The 16810-nt window shown below is 36.1% G+C and overlaps 1 protein-coding gene across 1 annotated transcript; it reads left to right on the top strand.

Moving 5' to 3' along the window:
- Nucleotides 1-12007: 12007 nt before the first annotated feature.
- LOC104592830 (transcription factor TCP20) lies at nt 12008-13631 on the top strand. The gene is made up of 2 exons (XM_010252336.2): nt 12008-13353; nt 13429-13631. Exon 1 carries the CDS (start codon nt 12206-12208, stop codon nt 13112-13114), a length of 909 nt encoding a protein of 302 aa, XP_010250638.1. The 5' UTR covers nt 12008-12205; the 3' UTR covers nt 13115-13353; nt 13429-13631.
- The last annotated feature ends 3179 nt before the right edge of the window (nt 13632-16810 follow it).

The following is a 16810-nucleotide window of genomic DNA, read 5'->3' as shown; positions in this document are numbered from 1 at the left end:
TGCAGCAGCACCCACAACCACAAAGAGTGTGGGAGCGAGGTGGTTTATAGTTTTGGATTGGATGAAGCACTACCTGCTACACTCACTTGCGATAGTAATGCCATGGTTACCTCCTTTTCATCTTAATTTCCTCTGGGGTTTGGAGCAGATTATTGGCACTGTAACATATTTGTCCAATTATATCTACTTTGTTCCCTATATTTAAGAATAGGGGTGCTTACAAAATAACTGAAAATTTGAACCTAATTAAAAAGTCTGTTTAGTTCGGTATTTTTCAAAAATTGAAGAATTAATTGGTTTGGTTTCTGGTTAATCTAAAAAATCGATGGTTAATTGAATTGACCGATATATATTATTTATAATATAATAATAAATTTGTGAGGAAGAATAACTCATAAATTTTCCTATAATATATTGTATATACTTGTACATTTACTTATAAAATATATGTTATAAAAACTAAAAAACCAAATTGATAAAAAATCAAAACCAATAGTACTGGTTCGATTTCAAAACATACACTCCAAACCATGAGCACTGGTTTGGTTCAAGCACATTATCTTCTGCAATAATAAATTTATTCCATATATTCTATAGGGATGTTTCACTTAATTACTTAAATTTAATTTCATTTCAATTTCCCATGGGGACTATCACAAGTTAAGCAAATAAATACCATTGTTAACATTCTGTTTGGAAAAACGGGTGAAAATGCCTAGACATTTTTAAAATGCCCAATTACACTTTTCAAAGTTTATTTCCTTTTTCCTTCAATTCTAAATTTGAATTCAAATTCAATGGTGATCTTAATTCAATCCGCTTATAATTGGATCACACATGGATTCACCCTCACCCGGTCACCCCTACCCAATGTAATATAATTTCTTGTTACCGTCTGGTTTGGAAATAGATTGTCTCCCACCACCATTAATCCATTATTTTGCATAAATACAAAATCATTGCTGTGAGATTCTGACCAATCAGGAAATTAATGACTTGATAGTGACGGTTTAATCGGTTAATCAGGCGGTTGGATCAGGTAACCCATGAAAACCGTTAAATAATTGGGACCCAAACACCGCACCGGGTCAGTTCACCAGTTGAACCGTTCAGTCCAGGACTCCAGGGTGGTAAGGTTGACAATACGGTAAATTAAAAAAGTATTTATTTATTTATTTTTTCTTTTCTGGTGATGGAATAATGAATATAATAAATGTTAATTGGAATGAACAAGGCAACCTCCAGGGCATAATCAGGATTCAAAATGATGGGCTACCTCAAGTTCTCTCCTCTCCTCTGGGCATTAAGTCGATGGCTCTTCAATTAAATTGGAAGTCGACCGTCGTGGTCGTTCCTTCCACGATTGAAGTGCTTTGAATTGGCCCACATCATATATCATTCTTGTCTGTCTGGTAGAGAAACTCTTCTTGAACAGAAAGCAAAAGCTGTTATATTCGATCATCAGCTTGTTGTTTTTCTCCAACTAAACCAACAAAATGACAGTTAAATAAATAACACAGACTGATAGTGTCGTCCCCTTCATTTCGATCTAAGGGCACAATTTTGCTTCGACGTAAAAGAGGAATGCAAATTTTCAGATGAAACATGAATCAAAAAATAAATAAATAAATTCAGATGAAACGTAACATTACTGATAGATCAGAATTGAGAGGTGCCCAACACACAAGCTAATTATCAGAACGGACAAAATGAAATGAGATGCATCATGCATATATGGTTTGAAGTTTGAAAGCTGCTATATATATATATATAGAAAGAGAGAGAGAGAGAGTAAACGTGCAAGTTGGATGCATTGTTTGTAGGCCCCTGCTGCTGCTGCTGAATACGGCCTACATATAAGCAGGTACTTTGATATTTTCGATTTTATAATATACGAGTAGTGATGGTCACACACACCTTAACAGCGATAGATGTTATATATTGAAAATGATAAAGATGTGACTTGAGGATAACGGTGACTTGGATCTTATCAACCTCTGCCCTATATAGATTCTCTGGCTTTATTTGGAGCTTATTCATTGGCTGTTCTAGCTTCATATTAAATACTTGACATATATATGGGGATTATGCTCATATCTCCATTCATTCACCGTCACACATTTTACCAAATTATCACACATATACATGGAAAAAACATGGTTGCATATTTTTGTCTTTCATATAATATTTATTATAAAAACATAAAAAAAAAACACTAAGATATATATTTTGCGTCCATGGAAGATACGACCGAGGTGTTATTATGAAGGATCACCAAATTTAATTACTTAAACCAATAAAAATAATGTTTCTCTTTTTATCTTTGGTATATACAAAGCGACTCCATAAGATTGTTGTGTAATTAAATTGGATTTATATTATATATTTATGGAGAATAAGGTTTTATTTGGAGCATGGACAAACTTGATAATTTGTGCTTTATTATAAGCTCAAAAGCACACAAAGCCCAAATTTTAGGCTTTGTGTTTTGGAGCTTGAAAGTGTTTCGGCTTTACGTTAATTATGTTTTAAAAATAACTCCACCAAATGCTCAAAATACTTTTGACTCCTTTTTATTTTCCACTGTCAAAAGTTTATCCAAACGAAGCATAAAAGTTAACTGTGTGAATTTATTTTTATTTTTTTTATCAAAAAACTTATTTTTCTGTATCATATATAATAGTTGCTGGAAGGCCAGTTTCTGTCGGTAGAGTAATTAAACTGTTTCCTTTTCTTTTCTTTCTTTACTTGTTTTTCTTTTCTACCAAGGGTAAATTGATGAGGTGTGATTTTAACTGTATGATTTTTTTTTTTTTTTGTGGGAAGCTGAGAGAATTGTGAACACCATTCACCAACGAGTAAATTGGAATGGGTGGGAGATTTTTACTGCGGATGACAGAAATTAAAGAAAAATTAATGCATGCTTTAGGTGAAGAGAGTGGATATATATATATATATATATATATGTGTGTGAATATTAATTGTATAGTTTGTTGTTTTATCAACCATGCATAGTCCTCCACAGTGTGTTTAGCATCGGTAATTAGGAGTTGATTACAGGTATCAGTTTCTTTCCCCCACCCGGCACCCGCATTCAAAGGGGCAGATGAGAGCAAAGCAAGCTTTTGAAAAAGATTGGTCTTAAGAGACTGGAATGATTAAGACAAAAACAGATCCAAGCTTATCTCTTGGTGAAAATATGTCTTCAAGTTGAAGACCCAGATCGACCATATAAAGTAATATCTTTCCATTCAAGCTTTGAATTCATGTGATCTTGGGTGATATGTCAACAACTAGCTTTCAAATTTGGGGCCTCTATGTCTCCGTTGTGGGAAACACTTTTGACCATCAATGCAAGCACCAACGCACACGTAGCCACGCCAGCAATTATTATGGATTCCAATATATATTGCTTTTATTTTCTTCTCACCAACCCAATATATACATACTTAGCCAGAAATTCAAATGTATTTTCTCTTCTGTTTTTTTTTTTTTTTTTTAAAAAAAAAACAAGGATTTGTTTGGTACGTTTGCCTTTGAAATCAGAATTCAAAATAAGAACCGAATTCCTCAGAATCAAAATCCAAATGGTCTATATGTGCCCACACCTGTTTGATTCAGTTAATGAGAATCGGAGTTTAATTTTGATTGGAATGGAATTCTCATTCCCAAGAGAGAGGAAGGAAATTCTTCCAATTGAGGGAATGCCATTCCACAATGAAAATTGAATTTTGCTTCTACGTACCCAATTAAATGGTTGGAATTGGAATGAATTGTGTTATTCCAATTTTGATATCCTTATTCTTACAAACCAAACAGACCCTACAAAAAGAGAACAGCACATGTCAAGAACCATGTTCGTATTTAATTTCCCATAAGCTTAAATTTACACTACAGTCTACATATATATATATATAAAGAGTCGTAACCCAGGAGGCAATTTAATATGTGAGTTTGGAAGGTGGTAGTAGTAGAAGAAGCAAAAGTCACAATCACACACGCAGAAGCAAGTGGACATGTTGCAGGCCTACACAGGATGAGGACTCCACATTTATAGGGTCTGATTCTCACTAAAGAGGGCCAAAGTACCGACATATATATAATATATCCGTATGATTAGGCGATCTTGACCATCGAATGTGTATAATTTTCCCACTATACGGTGGAAAAACTTTCCATAAAGATTCAACAAAAGATCCATATGTTATCTTTTCTTTTTCTTTATTGCTACTTTAATTTTCCTTTATTTCCTTCTTCCTTCTTTCGATGCATGTTTCATGTTTGTTTGCTTTGGGTCTCCAGAGTCCTGCGGGAGGACGCATTAACCACTGTAAAACCAGTTGAGTCCAGACTTCAGACTGATGATGCTTGTTTGGTACACACCCACGTTGTGCATGCAGACACTGGAGTCGTCAGATGGAGATAATTTTTGTATATGGAGATATATACGATACCATGCATGCAATAGGAGATGCTTCCTGTCACCCTGCTAATGACGTGTCAGTATCTGCTACGCTAGTTTGTAAATCTTCATTATGAATTAGCTAGCTACTAAGCTAGGAGTTGGTGTTCCATTATCATAACTTAATACACATACACCCAGACCATATCCAGACGGGGGGTGGAAGCTACAACTTGATACAGAGATGATGAACTGATAAATGTCTAGCTAGGTCTCTGGAGAGGAATCGAGAGGAGACGACGGTATACTTATGTATATATGATGTATAATATACTTTGCCTTGGCTTAAATCTTCAATATCAACCACTGGGTTATGTACGTATAATAATGGGACCCTGCAAAATAAAAATAAAGGAGATACAGGGGTGAACGTACGTACTGTTGGTGGAGAGGAAAGAGTGAGGCCACGGAACCAGAACAGAACAGAAGAAGCATCAATATCATCTTTACTTTGATTCAATTCAACACAAAACCAGACAATTTGCTTTGCAGTTAAATTCGAGAGGATGCACCCATGTGTCCAACACCCAGCAGGGCTCAGGGCTGCAGGTACCACCCAACTTAGCTGTACCAGCTGCTGGCGGGCGTCGGCATGCAGATCCAGACTCTGTCAATACAAAGATGGCGCCAGAACTTACAGATCAATTTAGGCCGACTAATATTTGGAAAAAAAAAAAAGTAAAGGGGTTTGAACCATGATACTATATTAATTTCCTCAAATCTGTTATGTGCCTAGCTAACTATATTAACTTCGTTTTATTGTAATGAGTGATCATGATGCTATATTAATTCACCATGTCTACAGTCTATATATCACTGCTTCATTATTCTAGACTTCAGACAATAGAATTAATTTTTAAATTTATTTTTCCTTTTATTTAATTTGAACCAATGGATGACCAATATTGGATTATTACCATATTGTCGCCACAGTTCTCCTCAAATCATTCTGTTACATAATCGTCCAATTAAATTAAAGAGTGATAATCAGATGACTGCATTGTGATCGAGAAAGCAATGAACATAACACTATGTTTATCACTCATTAACTTGAAAACACAAGTTCAATTAATGTTTTCCTTTTCTTTTTCTATCCAAATCGTTGAGGCAATCATGAGTGATAGGGATGGTATGATGCGTATGGGTTTATAATTCATTATTTTTATTTCTCTTTTCCCTTTGTTTTTTGGGTTTACTCATTATCGAAACCATGCTTATTCAACCATCATCACATGCCATCCATGCTTCTGTTGGCTATTATATTCTATGTACATTCCAGTATGGCTGTAAATAAGTTTAGATCATATTCAATTCGAATCCAAACTCGATCCAGTAAGAGTTGGATTTCAATACCCCAATCCCTTGATCCAAATAAACTAGATTGAATATATCGGAAAATTTGATCCATTAAACTAACGGGTCGAATTCAAATTATTTAAATAGTTTTATGTTATAAATTATAAAATTATTTATATTATATCATCAAGTTTTTTTTTTTTTTATATCGAATTCGAATGAGATATCCAATAAGATATTCAAATTCAAATTAGAATCACAATCTTGAAAATCCAACAAATTCTTATCGAAACGGATCGGGTATACCCTTTACCGAATATGACCCTTTGCAGCCCTATATTCCAGTTCCTTCTTCTATATATATATATAAATTTAGAGGCTTGTACAAATTTATCAAGTGTCAGACCGAATTGAATCGACTCCGATATCTAAATATTTAAACATATTTGTATTCAACTAAAGCTAATTGTATTAAATCTGACAAATATGTTTCAAATATAATTCATCAGGTATTCTCTGTGTTATACCCAATCCATTCATTTGAATTATGGTTCTATATATTCTATTGATTGACCTTGTATACAACAACTTATATATCCACACCAGGTGGGGTGCACAATTCCTAGAAGAATGGTAGCATTATTCCAACTCAAAACATTTTTTTATTATTCGGATAAACATTGATTGTCATTAGCTTGAAACCTCCGTCACATGGAAGGCTGCACCTAACTCAACTGGCAAATTCAATGGATTTTTCTATATATATAGTTCCATGGACAATGAGTGAGAAACAAAACAGAGTTAACACACGAGAATGATCTCATCGATCTGGTTGTACAACTCATCCGATCCAAAAACATGTACAAAGAATATAATCATTTCTACCGCCTGATTGTCTATGTCTGTTGAATTCCACTCTCCACATCAAGCTAAGGGCTTTTAGCCATGTGATTAGGTGCTTTGAGCTGAAAGTTTTCTTATACATAGAGGGCCAGGAAATAAACATACGAAGAGTGTCAGTTGGACCGGATTTGGTCCGATCAGATCCAGTCCAATATGAGTCTATTATAAATGAATCAGGTCCAATCCAATTTTATTGGATATTTCGGACCATTTTGGATCAGTCCAATTCAATATTTGTACTGTCCAATTTGTTCAATTTGGCTTTAACTTGGATTGGTTCCAACCCAAACCTGATCCACTATTCTTATCTTCTATCAATGGACCATATTTTGATTCAGTCCAACCCAATCCAATATAAATCCATTATGCATGGTCTAGGTCTAATTCAATCTAATAAATACTTTAGACCATTAAGTCCGAATTGGTCTATTTTAATGTCTTATTCTCCCATCCGATCTATCCAAAATTAATTTTGATTTGGACAGGGTCCAATCCACAACCGGTTGACACCCTTAAGCACATATGCATATGGGGTAGGTCCATTTGTTCCCAAACACGGTGGCCAGCCTAATGATATGGCTTCTTGCTTGGTTAGTTTAAGGGGCGTTTGGTTCTTTCAATTGATATCAACTTGTGACGAACCAAAAATCACCTTAGAATTCTATAGACAACTCAGCTAGCAAATTCATTCCTTGAAAATAAATAAATAAATAAACATGTCATTAGAAATTCTTTTCTCTACATTTTTGCCTTTTAAGGGAGGATATGGACATTATTTTTCTGAGTGATGATTTTCATAGTAATGTTCTCCCTCTCAATAATGACCAAATAGAAATCATGTTTAATATTTGTTTTTGGAGATTGTAGACAAGACTAAAATTGCAATCAAGGTTTAAAGTATCCATACAAGATATATAATATCGCTCTGGCAGGTCATCAAAATGCTGTTTATCCAAAATGTCAAAATTTTAAATGCTAAATAACAATATTATCCCCCCGCCCCTCCAAAAAAAAATATGAAATTTAAAAATCTCCAATTTACCCACTACATTTGATATACATGTTTGTATCTATTGGATCTATTGATACTTTGAACCTTGATTGTAATCTTTCTTTTTTCCATTCTTAAACACATGACTGATAAAACATGGTAAGATTCTCACATAAGAGCATTATCATCTCACTACTCTTTATCTTTCACATGTTAGAGTATTAAAATTGAGAGATAAGTAGACTGATCTCCACCTTAAAATTCCAAATTCCACTGCAAATTTACAACAATTCAAATTTTCAATTAATTCTACCTATAACACCAAACTGTACCTTAACTGTACGGCGGAACTAAGATTTGTTGAAGTGGACTGAACAGTAAAAAATAAAAACCCTTTAAATTTATAAGCTTGTAGTGATGGAGGGTGGGAATGGGGTTGGCATGCTGATATGGCAAAAAAAAAAAACAGATTAGCTTTTTGAGTTATCATGCATCTAAGCAATTACACGTGCAATACCAATACCCAAGACTAACTGAGAAAGGGTCATACATCATACTCATATGTAAAGAGCCCTGCCAACAGGTCCAAATCCTTTGGGTACATTACATATATGGCGTAGGAAATTTCCCCCATCTCAAGTTGTTCTCCTTTTGTTTGATTGATTTTAGACTCTAGCTATTTGTGCATAAAATGAAAAAAAAACAAATTAAATCATTTCCTTCTGATATTCTAAATAGTGGTTGCCCCTCTCGATTTATATATATGTTGCAATATATGTTCATCCAGTTTTTAAGTATTTATTAGGGTTGTTGTCTAATATCAAATAAAAAAGAGGAATTGATATGCTACTGCAGACATCTGGATCCACAGAACTTGACACTTATCCTAGGTCTAGAAGATTGGGATCTACTAATTAATGATGGCTCCCACATAAAAGAATATTACTTGTGCTTTCACCCAAACTAATGGAAAAGATTACTGTGCCAATAAATCAAAAGGGTGAATTTACTTCAACTATCCAAGTCAGGCCTTACTTTACGAGATTCTTTTTGAGATTCAAATGCGCTTTTCCCCTGCTATAGTAAAACGGTCACTATCATAATCCTGCTTCCTGCTTCTTACTCCATTATTAATCCCTTTATTAATAGAGGTGCCCTATCATATATCATATGTTAGATACAAATGTGCTTTCAAAATTCACTGTCTGTGACTCAAATGGTCGAATATATAGGTGAATCCATCGGTGACCCAAATGGCTGATCACTTCACAGGTTGCTAGGCAAATTCACTGCTTGAGCCATTCAACGCAACATTCAAGATTATGATGACCCTTTTCTTTTTTAGAATAGATAAAATGCATTTTAATTTTATGTAATAGGTAATGAATGGAAAAATTAAAAGGAATAAAATAAAAAATGAAGTCATTCGAAGAAACTTAAGAGTAACTTCAATAATAAGTAGTAAATAAATGAGACAAAGTACAAATAAAATGGGAAAGACTAAAAAAAGATAGGAATAGACCAAAAACAATATAGGTAAAAATAATCACAAATGATTAATTACTAAGTATATGATATTAAGCATAATGGATTGGTGAAATAAGATTCATGTAGTTGACCCTTTATAATTGGGGTAAAACTTGTATGATGCATGATGTCATGATGATCAAGATCATGAGTTATAAAACATTGGTAGACCTAGATCTGCCAGACAATTAGAACTAAATGGGTTACGGGTATATGGAAAATGACAATGCTAGCCCGGTTGAAAAAGGTCTATCAACCGATAAATCTTGATATTCTATTACCAAAAAAAAGAATCAGTACACATATATATTGGAATATTTATTGGAGCACTACTAGTCTATTAACCAAGTTGAGAACTGGACCGGTTCTAAACCTATGGAGCCGATTAGTCCAAAGTTTATAGCAGCCTAGCAGGAATGGCAATGGAATGGGTTCGAGGAGTGCTTTGTAAATTATAGATCCTCTTCATCTCACCAATCTGTACCCTCTCAAAATCTCACAATAAATTGGACTTCTAGAATCTAAATCTTTTCCACACATGAAAATGCAAAACCCTCCTTGCATTTGAGGGTAGAGCGGGATAGATTGATAGACCATGCCTAGAATTCATATCTAATTTCCCATTTCATATAAGCAATAAACAAATAAACTAACGTGAACAAATATCAAAATTTTCAATTATTTAATTAAAATATGTAAAAGGAATAAATTATAAATTATCTTTCACATAAAGTTCAAGACATTATTAAGTATAACACAATAAATAATTTAAATTGTCCGATATATGTATCAAGGGTTGGGGTAGGTTGGATTTAGCCTAATATCAATTTCAACCCGCACCAACATGGATCATAAAATCCCGAAACCCAACCTTCATTAAAGAAAAAGAAAAAGAAACTCATAGACCTAGACCCTGGTAATCAGTTAGGTATCGAGATAATTAGGTGATATTGCTATCCATCGGCAAAGTCAAAATTATTTATGTACATCTTGCGGTGTATCCAAAATTAGCTTCTTTTGTAGGCATATGGCTATGTTTAGTTTGAAGGAAAAAGTAGGAAAAAGTAAAGAAATCTTTATAAATCTTGTATAGATTTTTCTATTTTTCCTTTCTTTTCTAACCTCTTCCTTCAAACCAAACATAACCAACCTTAAAATAAAATGTTGAAAATCTTGAAGACTGAGATGGCACTGTATGTATGGATACAAGTAGAACGAGTATATAAACCAAAGACTTCTCATCAAATGGATGGTTTGGTAAGCTCGTGTACACAAGTAAGCCTGGTTGACCCATTAAGCTACTTCTTCCTTGTAATAAAAGTGAAAATGAATTAATGATACAAGGAACGATATGTTCCACTTCCAGTTCCAGGGCATTTTTGTCAAAGATGGTTGTTTAATGGTTTAAAGCGAATCTAAAGCTTGACAAAGCGTTCTTGGGGTTAGGACTTGTCCGAAAGTCTTATTGCATCGCCTTCTAACATTTGCTTACGTCAGGAACGGGGTTTTCTAGATGGGTCAATAATCAGGACAGTTTACGAAATGTCTTTTGGACAGCCACGTGGAGAGTTGACGTGGTCATACCAAATAAAGAAATTTCATCGCATAGGCGAAGGCTTCAAGGTTGGCCCTTGGATAAGGTAACCGTGTGTTTATTATCAGCCTCGTCTGTGGGTCTTTGCCACTTCATACCAACAACCAAACCAGCATCAAACGGGCTCTTGAGGAACCTTTTTTTCTAATTTGCCACGTGGTAGAGGGATGGCTAAGATACACGTAAAGAATTCCCACTCGTCGCTCCGGCAAAACCATACACATATCCATCTTTGTTCAGAGACTTCAGAATTCCCATCAGTTAAGTCTATTATGACTTGCTTAAAACTAGGGCACCCTAAAGAAACGAAGAGTGAGCACATCTTCGTCTAGGAAAGGGAAAAGAAAGTAAGCATGGAAAATCAACGCAAATCAATTAATGCTGAACTGCAGCATGAGTGCCAAAAAAAAAAAGAGGCATCTTTGTCATGAGAAGAATTCGAGGGGTTTCCTGTCATTTTCTTGAAGTTATTACTGGTATATATCCACTGAAACTTAGGGTTGATTAATAAGTATTTTGATAAGTATATATTTAATTTCCCTACTCTGAACTCCGAAGAAACAAACACCCAATCAAAAGCTTGGGGTTACTGCATTATTTCTCTCTTTCCATATCTTGATACCCACTTTATTTTGTTATTTTCGTTTTTAAAATGAAAAGAGAGCACGAGTCCAATATGCATCCATGAAAGCCGAGAAGTGTGTTACAACTTAAAGCATGGCCATCTAAAGAATAAATGAAATTGGATTCCACATGGCTCAGAAACTGTCATGAATTCTTCTCTTCAGAGATCCTGCATAAGAAAGTGAAGACTAGAGAGCAGCTGAATGCATAGAAGAAATTCAAATGCCCCCGCCCCCACTCCATTGCTGTCGATTCCATTATTCTTTGAATGTTTTTTCTTCCTTTTTTTTAGAAGGATGGGGCCTGGAGTTGGAGTAGTACACAAGCAACCCCACTACTACATTCATGGGTGCCAGGTGTACCTTCACATATATGCCACGTGGGCATTTGAGTTCCTTACAAGAGATGCATAAATTGCTGTTGCAATAATAGCATGCAGAGAGAAATAATGAGGGGGGGGGGGGTAATCCATGGAATGTCCAAGGCTCTGATGTGGTAAATTTTGCCGTTAAAAGAGGCTATCGAATCAAGGTAGTCAAAACCCACTACAGTTAAAAATAAATAAATTGCAAAAGCTATATATAATAGAGAAGGAACCGGCGGAAGAGAGAGAGAAAGAGAGTTTTAAACAGAGGTAAATTTTGAAAGGGGTGGGTATCTTGGGATTTCAGTTTGTAAATTTTCCCTTCTTTTTGTCTTTTAAACAAGCAGGAGCTCATTCCTTGCCAAAAACAGTGAAAACCCATGAAAGTCTAGGCCTTTTCAGGTCACCTTCTTCAATCAAAGAGGCCCTTTTTCCCTTGTTGTCATGGATCCCAAGGGCTCCAAGCAGCCTCAAGAGGTGCCCAAGTTCTTGAGTCTCCCACAACCAGATATGGGAGATAACAAGCCTGCAGAAATCAAGGATTTCCAGATTGTGATTGCAGAGAAAGACGAGGGGAAGAAGCAGTTAGCGCCTAAGAGGAGCTCCAACAAAGATAGGCACACAAAGGTGGATGGGAGGGGGAGAAGAATAAGGATGCCTGCTCTCTGTGCTGCTAGGATTTTCCAGTTGACAAGAGAATTGGGGCACAAATCTGATGGGGAGACTATACAGTGGCTTTTACAGCAAGCTGAGCCATCGATTATCGCTGCCACGGGCACCGGAACCATCCCAGCCTCTGCGCTTGCTGCTGCAGGGGGCTCTGTCTCACAACAGGGAAGCTCTGTTTCGGCCGGCTTGCATTCGAAGATCGACGAGTTGGGACCCGGTGTCGGGTCCGGCAGTAGGACCAATTGGAGTGTGATGGGGAGTAATTTGGGCAGATCCCATGTGGCCACAGGCCTATGGCCCTCTGTCGGTGGTTTTGGGCCGGGGTTTGTTCCTGCTTCAGCTCCTTCAACATCGAATTTGGGCACCGAAAGTTCAAATTACTTGACTAGAATTGGGTTCCACGGTTTTGAATTGCCAGGCTCCAATCTAGGTCCAGTTGCTTTTAGCTCAATTATGGGTGGGAACAACCAGCATCTTCCGGGTTTAGAGCTTGGGCTTTCGCAAGATGGTCATATTGGGGTTTTGAATCCGCAGGCTTTGAACCAGTTTTACCAGCAGATGGGACAGGCTCGAAGCGGTGGCCCTATGCATCAACAACAGTCACAGCAGCAGCAACAGCAGCAACAACAACAGCAACAGCAACAACCGCCTGCCAAAGATGATTCTCAAGGGTCAGGACACTAGGGAAGTTGGAGAGTTGGAAGAGTTTCGAGGTTTTGAGGAAGTGGGAGAAATAGCACATCCGAGAAGCTGAGTCTTTTCTCTACTGGTTTCTTTTCTGTATATTTGCAAAAGCCGGGGGAAGAGTGATTTTTGAATTCAGTCTTTTTATGGAATTGGGTCATAGGGACTGGATTTTGAGTATTGGGTATTGTGTCTGCCCTTCTTTCTCTCCAAAGCTTCATCCATTTCTCCAAATACAGGTCTCTCTCTCTCCCTCTCTCCCTCTCTCTCTCTGAGCTGAGCTGATAGTTATAATGGTGTCACTTCTGGTTCAGGATGTGCAGATGGAACTATGCAGAACTGAATAGCTTGGGATTGAACTTAATTTCTTGGTTATTTCAAGGTGTGTTGATAATGTGTAAGCGATCTTTGATTATTTGTTTTTGTTAGGCCTAGAAAGAGTGGTAATCAGCTTGTTTGTGAAAATAAACTGAGTTTTATAATCATACTTTATTCGATTTTCTGTTGGAGCTGGCAAGGTACTTGATTTCCTTAGATTTTTTTTTTTTTTTTTTTTTTTTTTGTTGTTGTTGTTGAACGGAAGGGGCAGATTACTCATGAAATATTGCTGCTGATGCACACTATTTGGCATTCGATCTGCATGTCTGTATATAGCTCATTCTCTAGTTCTCACGCACAACGTTGTCTTGAATCATATTTGTGATTTTATATGTTCTCTAGACTCATATGACCTATGACTACAAAATGTGGATCAATTTCTCATCAAAAGGTAAATTTCTTTCCCAATTTAGATGATTAGAGGTGTCATATAACAGATATTTCGGTTCCATAATTCAGGGATTTTACATCACTTTGTAGATATCTTTTAGTGTTTTTATGTTTTTCCTTGTCAGGGTAAGAAATTTTTGTCTAATAAAAAAGTAAAATAAAATAATAAAACTTGCGGAGGCTTACTTCCTGATATTGTTTGTACTTCAGTAGGAAACCTTAGTTCTATATCATTTGATTCACACATATACTAAAGTTACCACTCTGTTGAATTGAGTAGCATTACTTTCTTCTCCCCTTGATGAGTTTTTTTTCCCCTCAGTTACTCACAAAGCTGAGGCTGAGCTTTCACCCCCCAGAGTATCCTTTGGTCTGAGAAATTTCAGAAATATTTAAGCAATACTTTTCATTACTATTAAAGTTTATATAATTCAATATTTCATTGTAAGAAAGATCTGAACTTCTCTATGTGTGTTTTCATAGTAGGATTCCTTAGATAACTTATTAACCCCAAGGATCAATCATCTTGTGACTGCACTTAAACAAATTTACAGTGTGTCTTCCTGAAGCAAGTACTAAATATCACTGCATTTGAAGTACTCAGTCTGACAGTAGAGTCAATTATGCTCCCAAAAAGGTAGAAAATAAACAGAAAAAGCCTACTCTCTGGACTGACAAGACCGATTTTATAGGGCCCACTGTTTGGTGAAATGGTAAGATCTTGGATTGACAAGCATAAAGACATGGGGTCAAATGACTCAAATCTAAGAGCAGTCATCGTGTATAAAATATGCCAAAGGTTATGTTTTTATCAAATCCACCCCTCCCAAGACCTTGGATGGTCAGGATCAACATTGGGTAATGACCTTATAAGGTTCCCTTTCAGGTTAAGTAGGGAGCTTCCCTATATAACCACCCTATTTTTAGCAACGTGGAGTAATTTTTGGACAATCCAGACTGTTCATCAGATAGGAAACCCTTTGGATTGATCATGTGCTATCCTTCTGTCTACGTCATCCCTGTTCCCATTTTAGATTAGAATTTTGTTAATAGCCTTCTATAGAACACGGCAATGTTTTTTTAAGCTGAATCTTTTTCATGAACCTATGATGGAGAAAGGAATAGGAGGACTCCTTTAGAGCTCCAAACTACTTTGCCGTTTTGAAGATTCCTGGGTTGTATAGGGAAGCCCATTAAACAACAATACTAGTAAACTTACACCCACCTACAAAGATACATGCATAACACATTACTTGATCCAGGACCCTCATAGAAACCATTTTTCTGCATATCAAAATATTTAGTGTGGTAGAGCAATGGAAAGTAGGCAACTTATTAAAGTGTGAATATACCTGGCTTTTATGAATTAGGTTAGTTGCCCAGCTTTGTCATCTCAGTGGTTCAATGGGAAAAATGCTACTGTCATACAGTCAGTGATCTTTGCTGTGATGAGTACACACCATTTAGAAAAGAGGAAGTGTGGTCTATCTCCATAATTCCCTGGAGTTGTGAATATATTGAATTTGTTTCTTGTAAACATCAGTGGCCCAATTACAGCACAAACATCTTGCAAATAACAAGAAGGGTACATGAAAGGAAAACAATAAAAGAGAGAAACTCATCCATATTTGGTGCTAGAAAACTCAGTTGTGTTCCAGTGAGATATTAAAAAAATGTTCGTGCTTGTGTGCCACGATATCCCCACAAATTGGAGAACCTATGGGCACTGTTTCACAAAAACCCTTCAACCTTTGAGCATTTGTTTGAAATCCTGGATGGCAATCCATATTAGATAATTAAGGACAATTGGAAGATACATGGTGGTTGAATTTGGAAGAATACCTATATAGGTCCTGAGGTGAGCAATCATCCCACTAGATCATAAAAAATCGAGGAAGTCTTCTAGCAATCTCCGCCCATATCCTTCAACCCCTCCCTGCCCATACCCATCTCCAAATAAATAAGTAAAAGAAGGATTTCTGAGGCTCGGGCATCTTAGAATTAATGTTTCTTGATCAGAAAATTGAGAAAGAAAGATCATTAAGTGTAACAGAGTTGGAGGAGGAAGTAAAAGAAAACTTTTGAAAGACAACTGAAATGTTGAGACATAAAAGAGCTTGAGGGGATGAGGATAAAATAATGCAATCTAAAAAGGCCATTACCCAATGCTGGTTCTATCTATCCAGGGTCCTGGGAAGGGTGGACTGGATACTGACCTAACCTCCAGCATATTTTGCATTAAATGGCATTTCAGACTTCAACATGCATTCTCATCCAGATTTTACCATCAGACCAAGGCCTTCTTGAATATGGAATAGCATATGTATCAATGTTGAAAAGGTGATGCAGTTTTCAAGTGATCACCACAAAGGCTGCTTTCCACAGAAAAAATATTGGTACACTAAATTAACTGACTTGAATCAATTTTAAGCGAGATCTATACAGTTAACACCTTGCAGCTGGATGAGGACTCTGTATATAGAAGGGCCAAAAGAAATCACAGGAGAATGAGAGGCCTACTGGCCTAGAAGATATGGACATAATGTTTGTCTAGAGGTACTAGAAACATCAGAACCCTTTATCTTCCTGTGAATTAATGATTGATTCTATCCACTCATTATAGATTACTTCCCTAGAAGAACTTGATTGATAGCGATGGAGTCCCTCTTTTCCTTCTTATTGTTTCTATTGCAAGCTCTAGTTGGCTCTAATTTGACATTTTCACATTCCCAATTTCAATTAAATCATATTAGTTGGATGGTAATACTATATTGTGCTGGATGACACAAGCATCAATAACAGTTATGATGAAAAGCCTGATGCTTGAAATAATCTGCCATATTTTAGATTATGTAAATATGTACCATAGTTCAAATGTACATCCATGGAGGCAAGCTACTGCTTCTTTAAGTCCTACATTAGAAGTTG

This window comes from Nelumbo nucifera, chromosome 3 (assembly GCF_055504915.1).
Source record: "Nelumbo nucifera cultivar China Antique chromosome 3, China Antique-T2T, whole genome shotgun sequence".
In the NCBI taxonomy this organism is placed as follows: Eukaryota; Viridiplantae; Streptophyta; class Magnoliopsida; order Proteales; family Nelumbonaceae; genus Nelumbo; species Nelumbo nucifera.
This window is presented reverse-complemented; position numbering and strand designations above follow the sequence as displayed.

What these genes read in the sequence shown, in the direction of transcription:
- LOC104592830 (XM_010252336.2), top strand. Translation starts at nt 12,206, where the DNA reads ATGGATCCCAAGGGCTCCAAGCAGCCTCAAGAGGTGCCCAAGTTCTTG.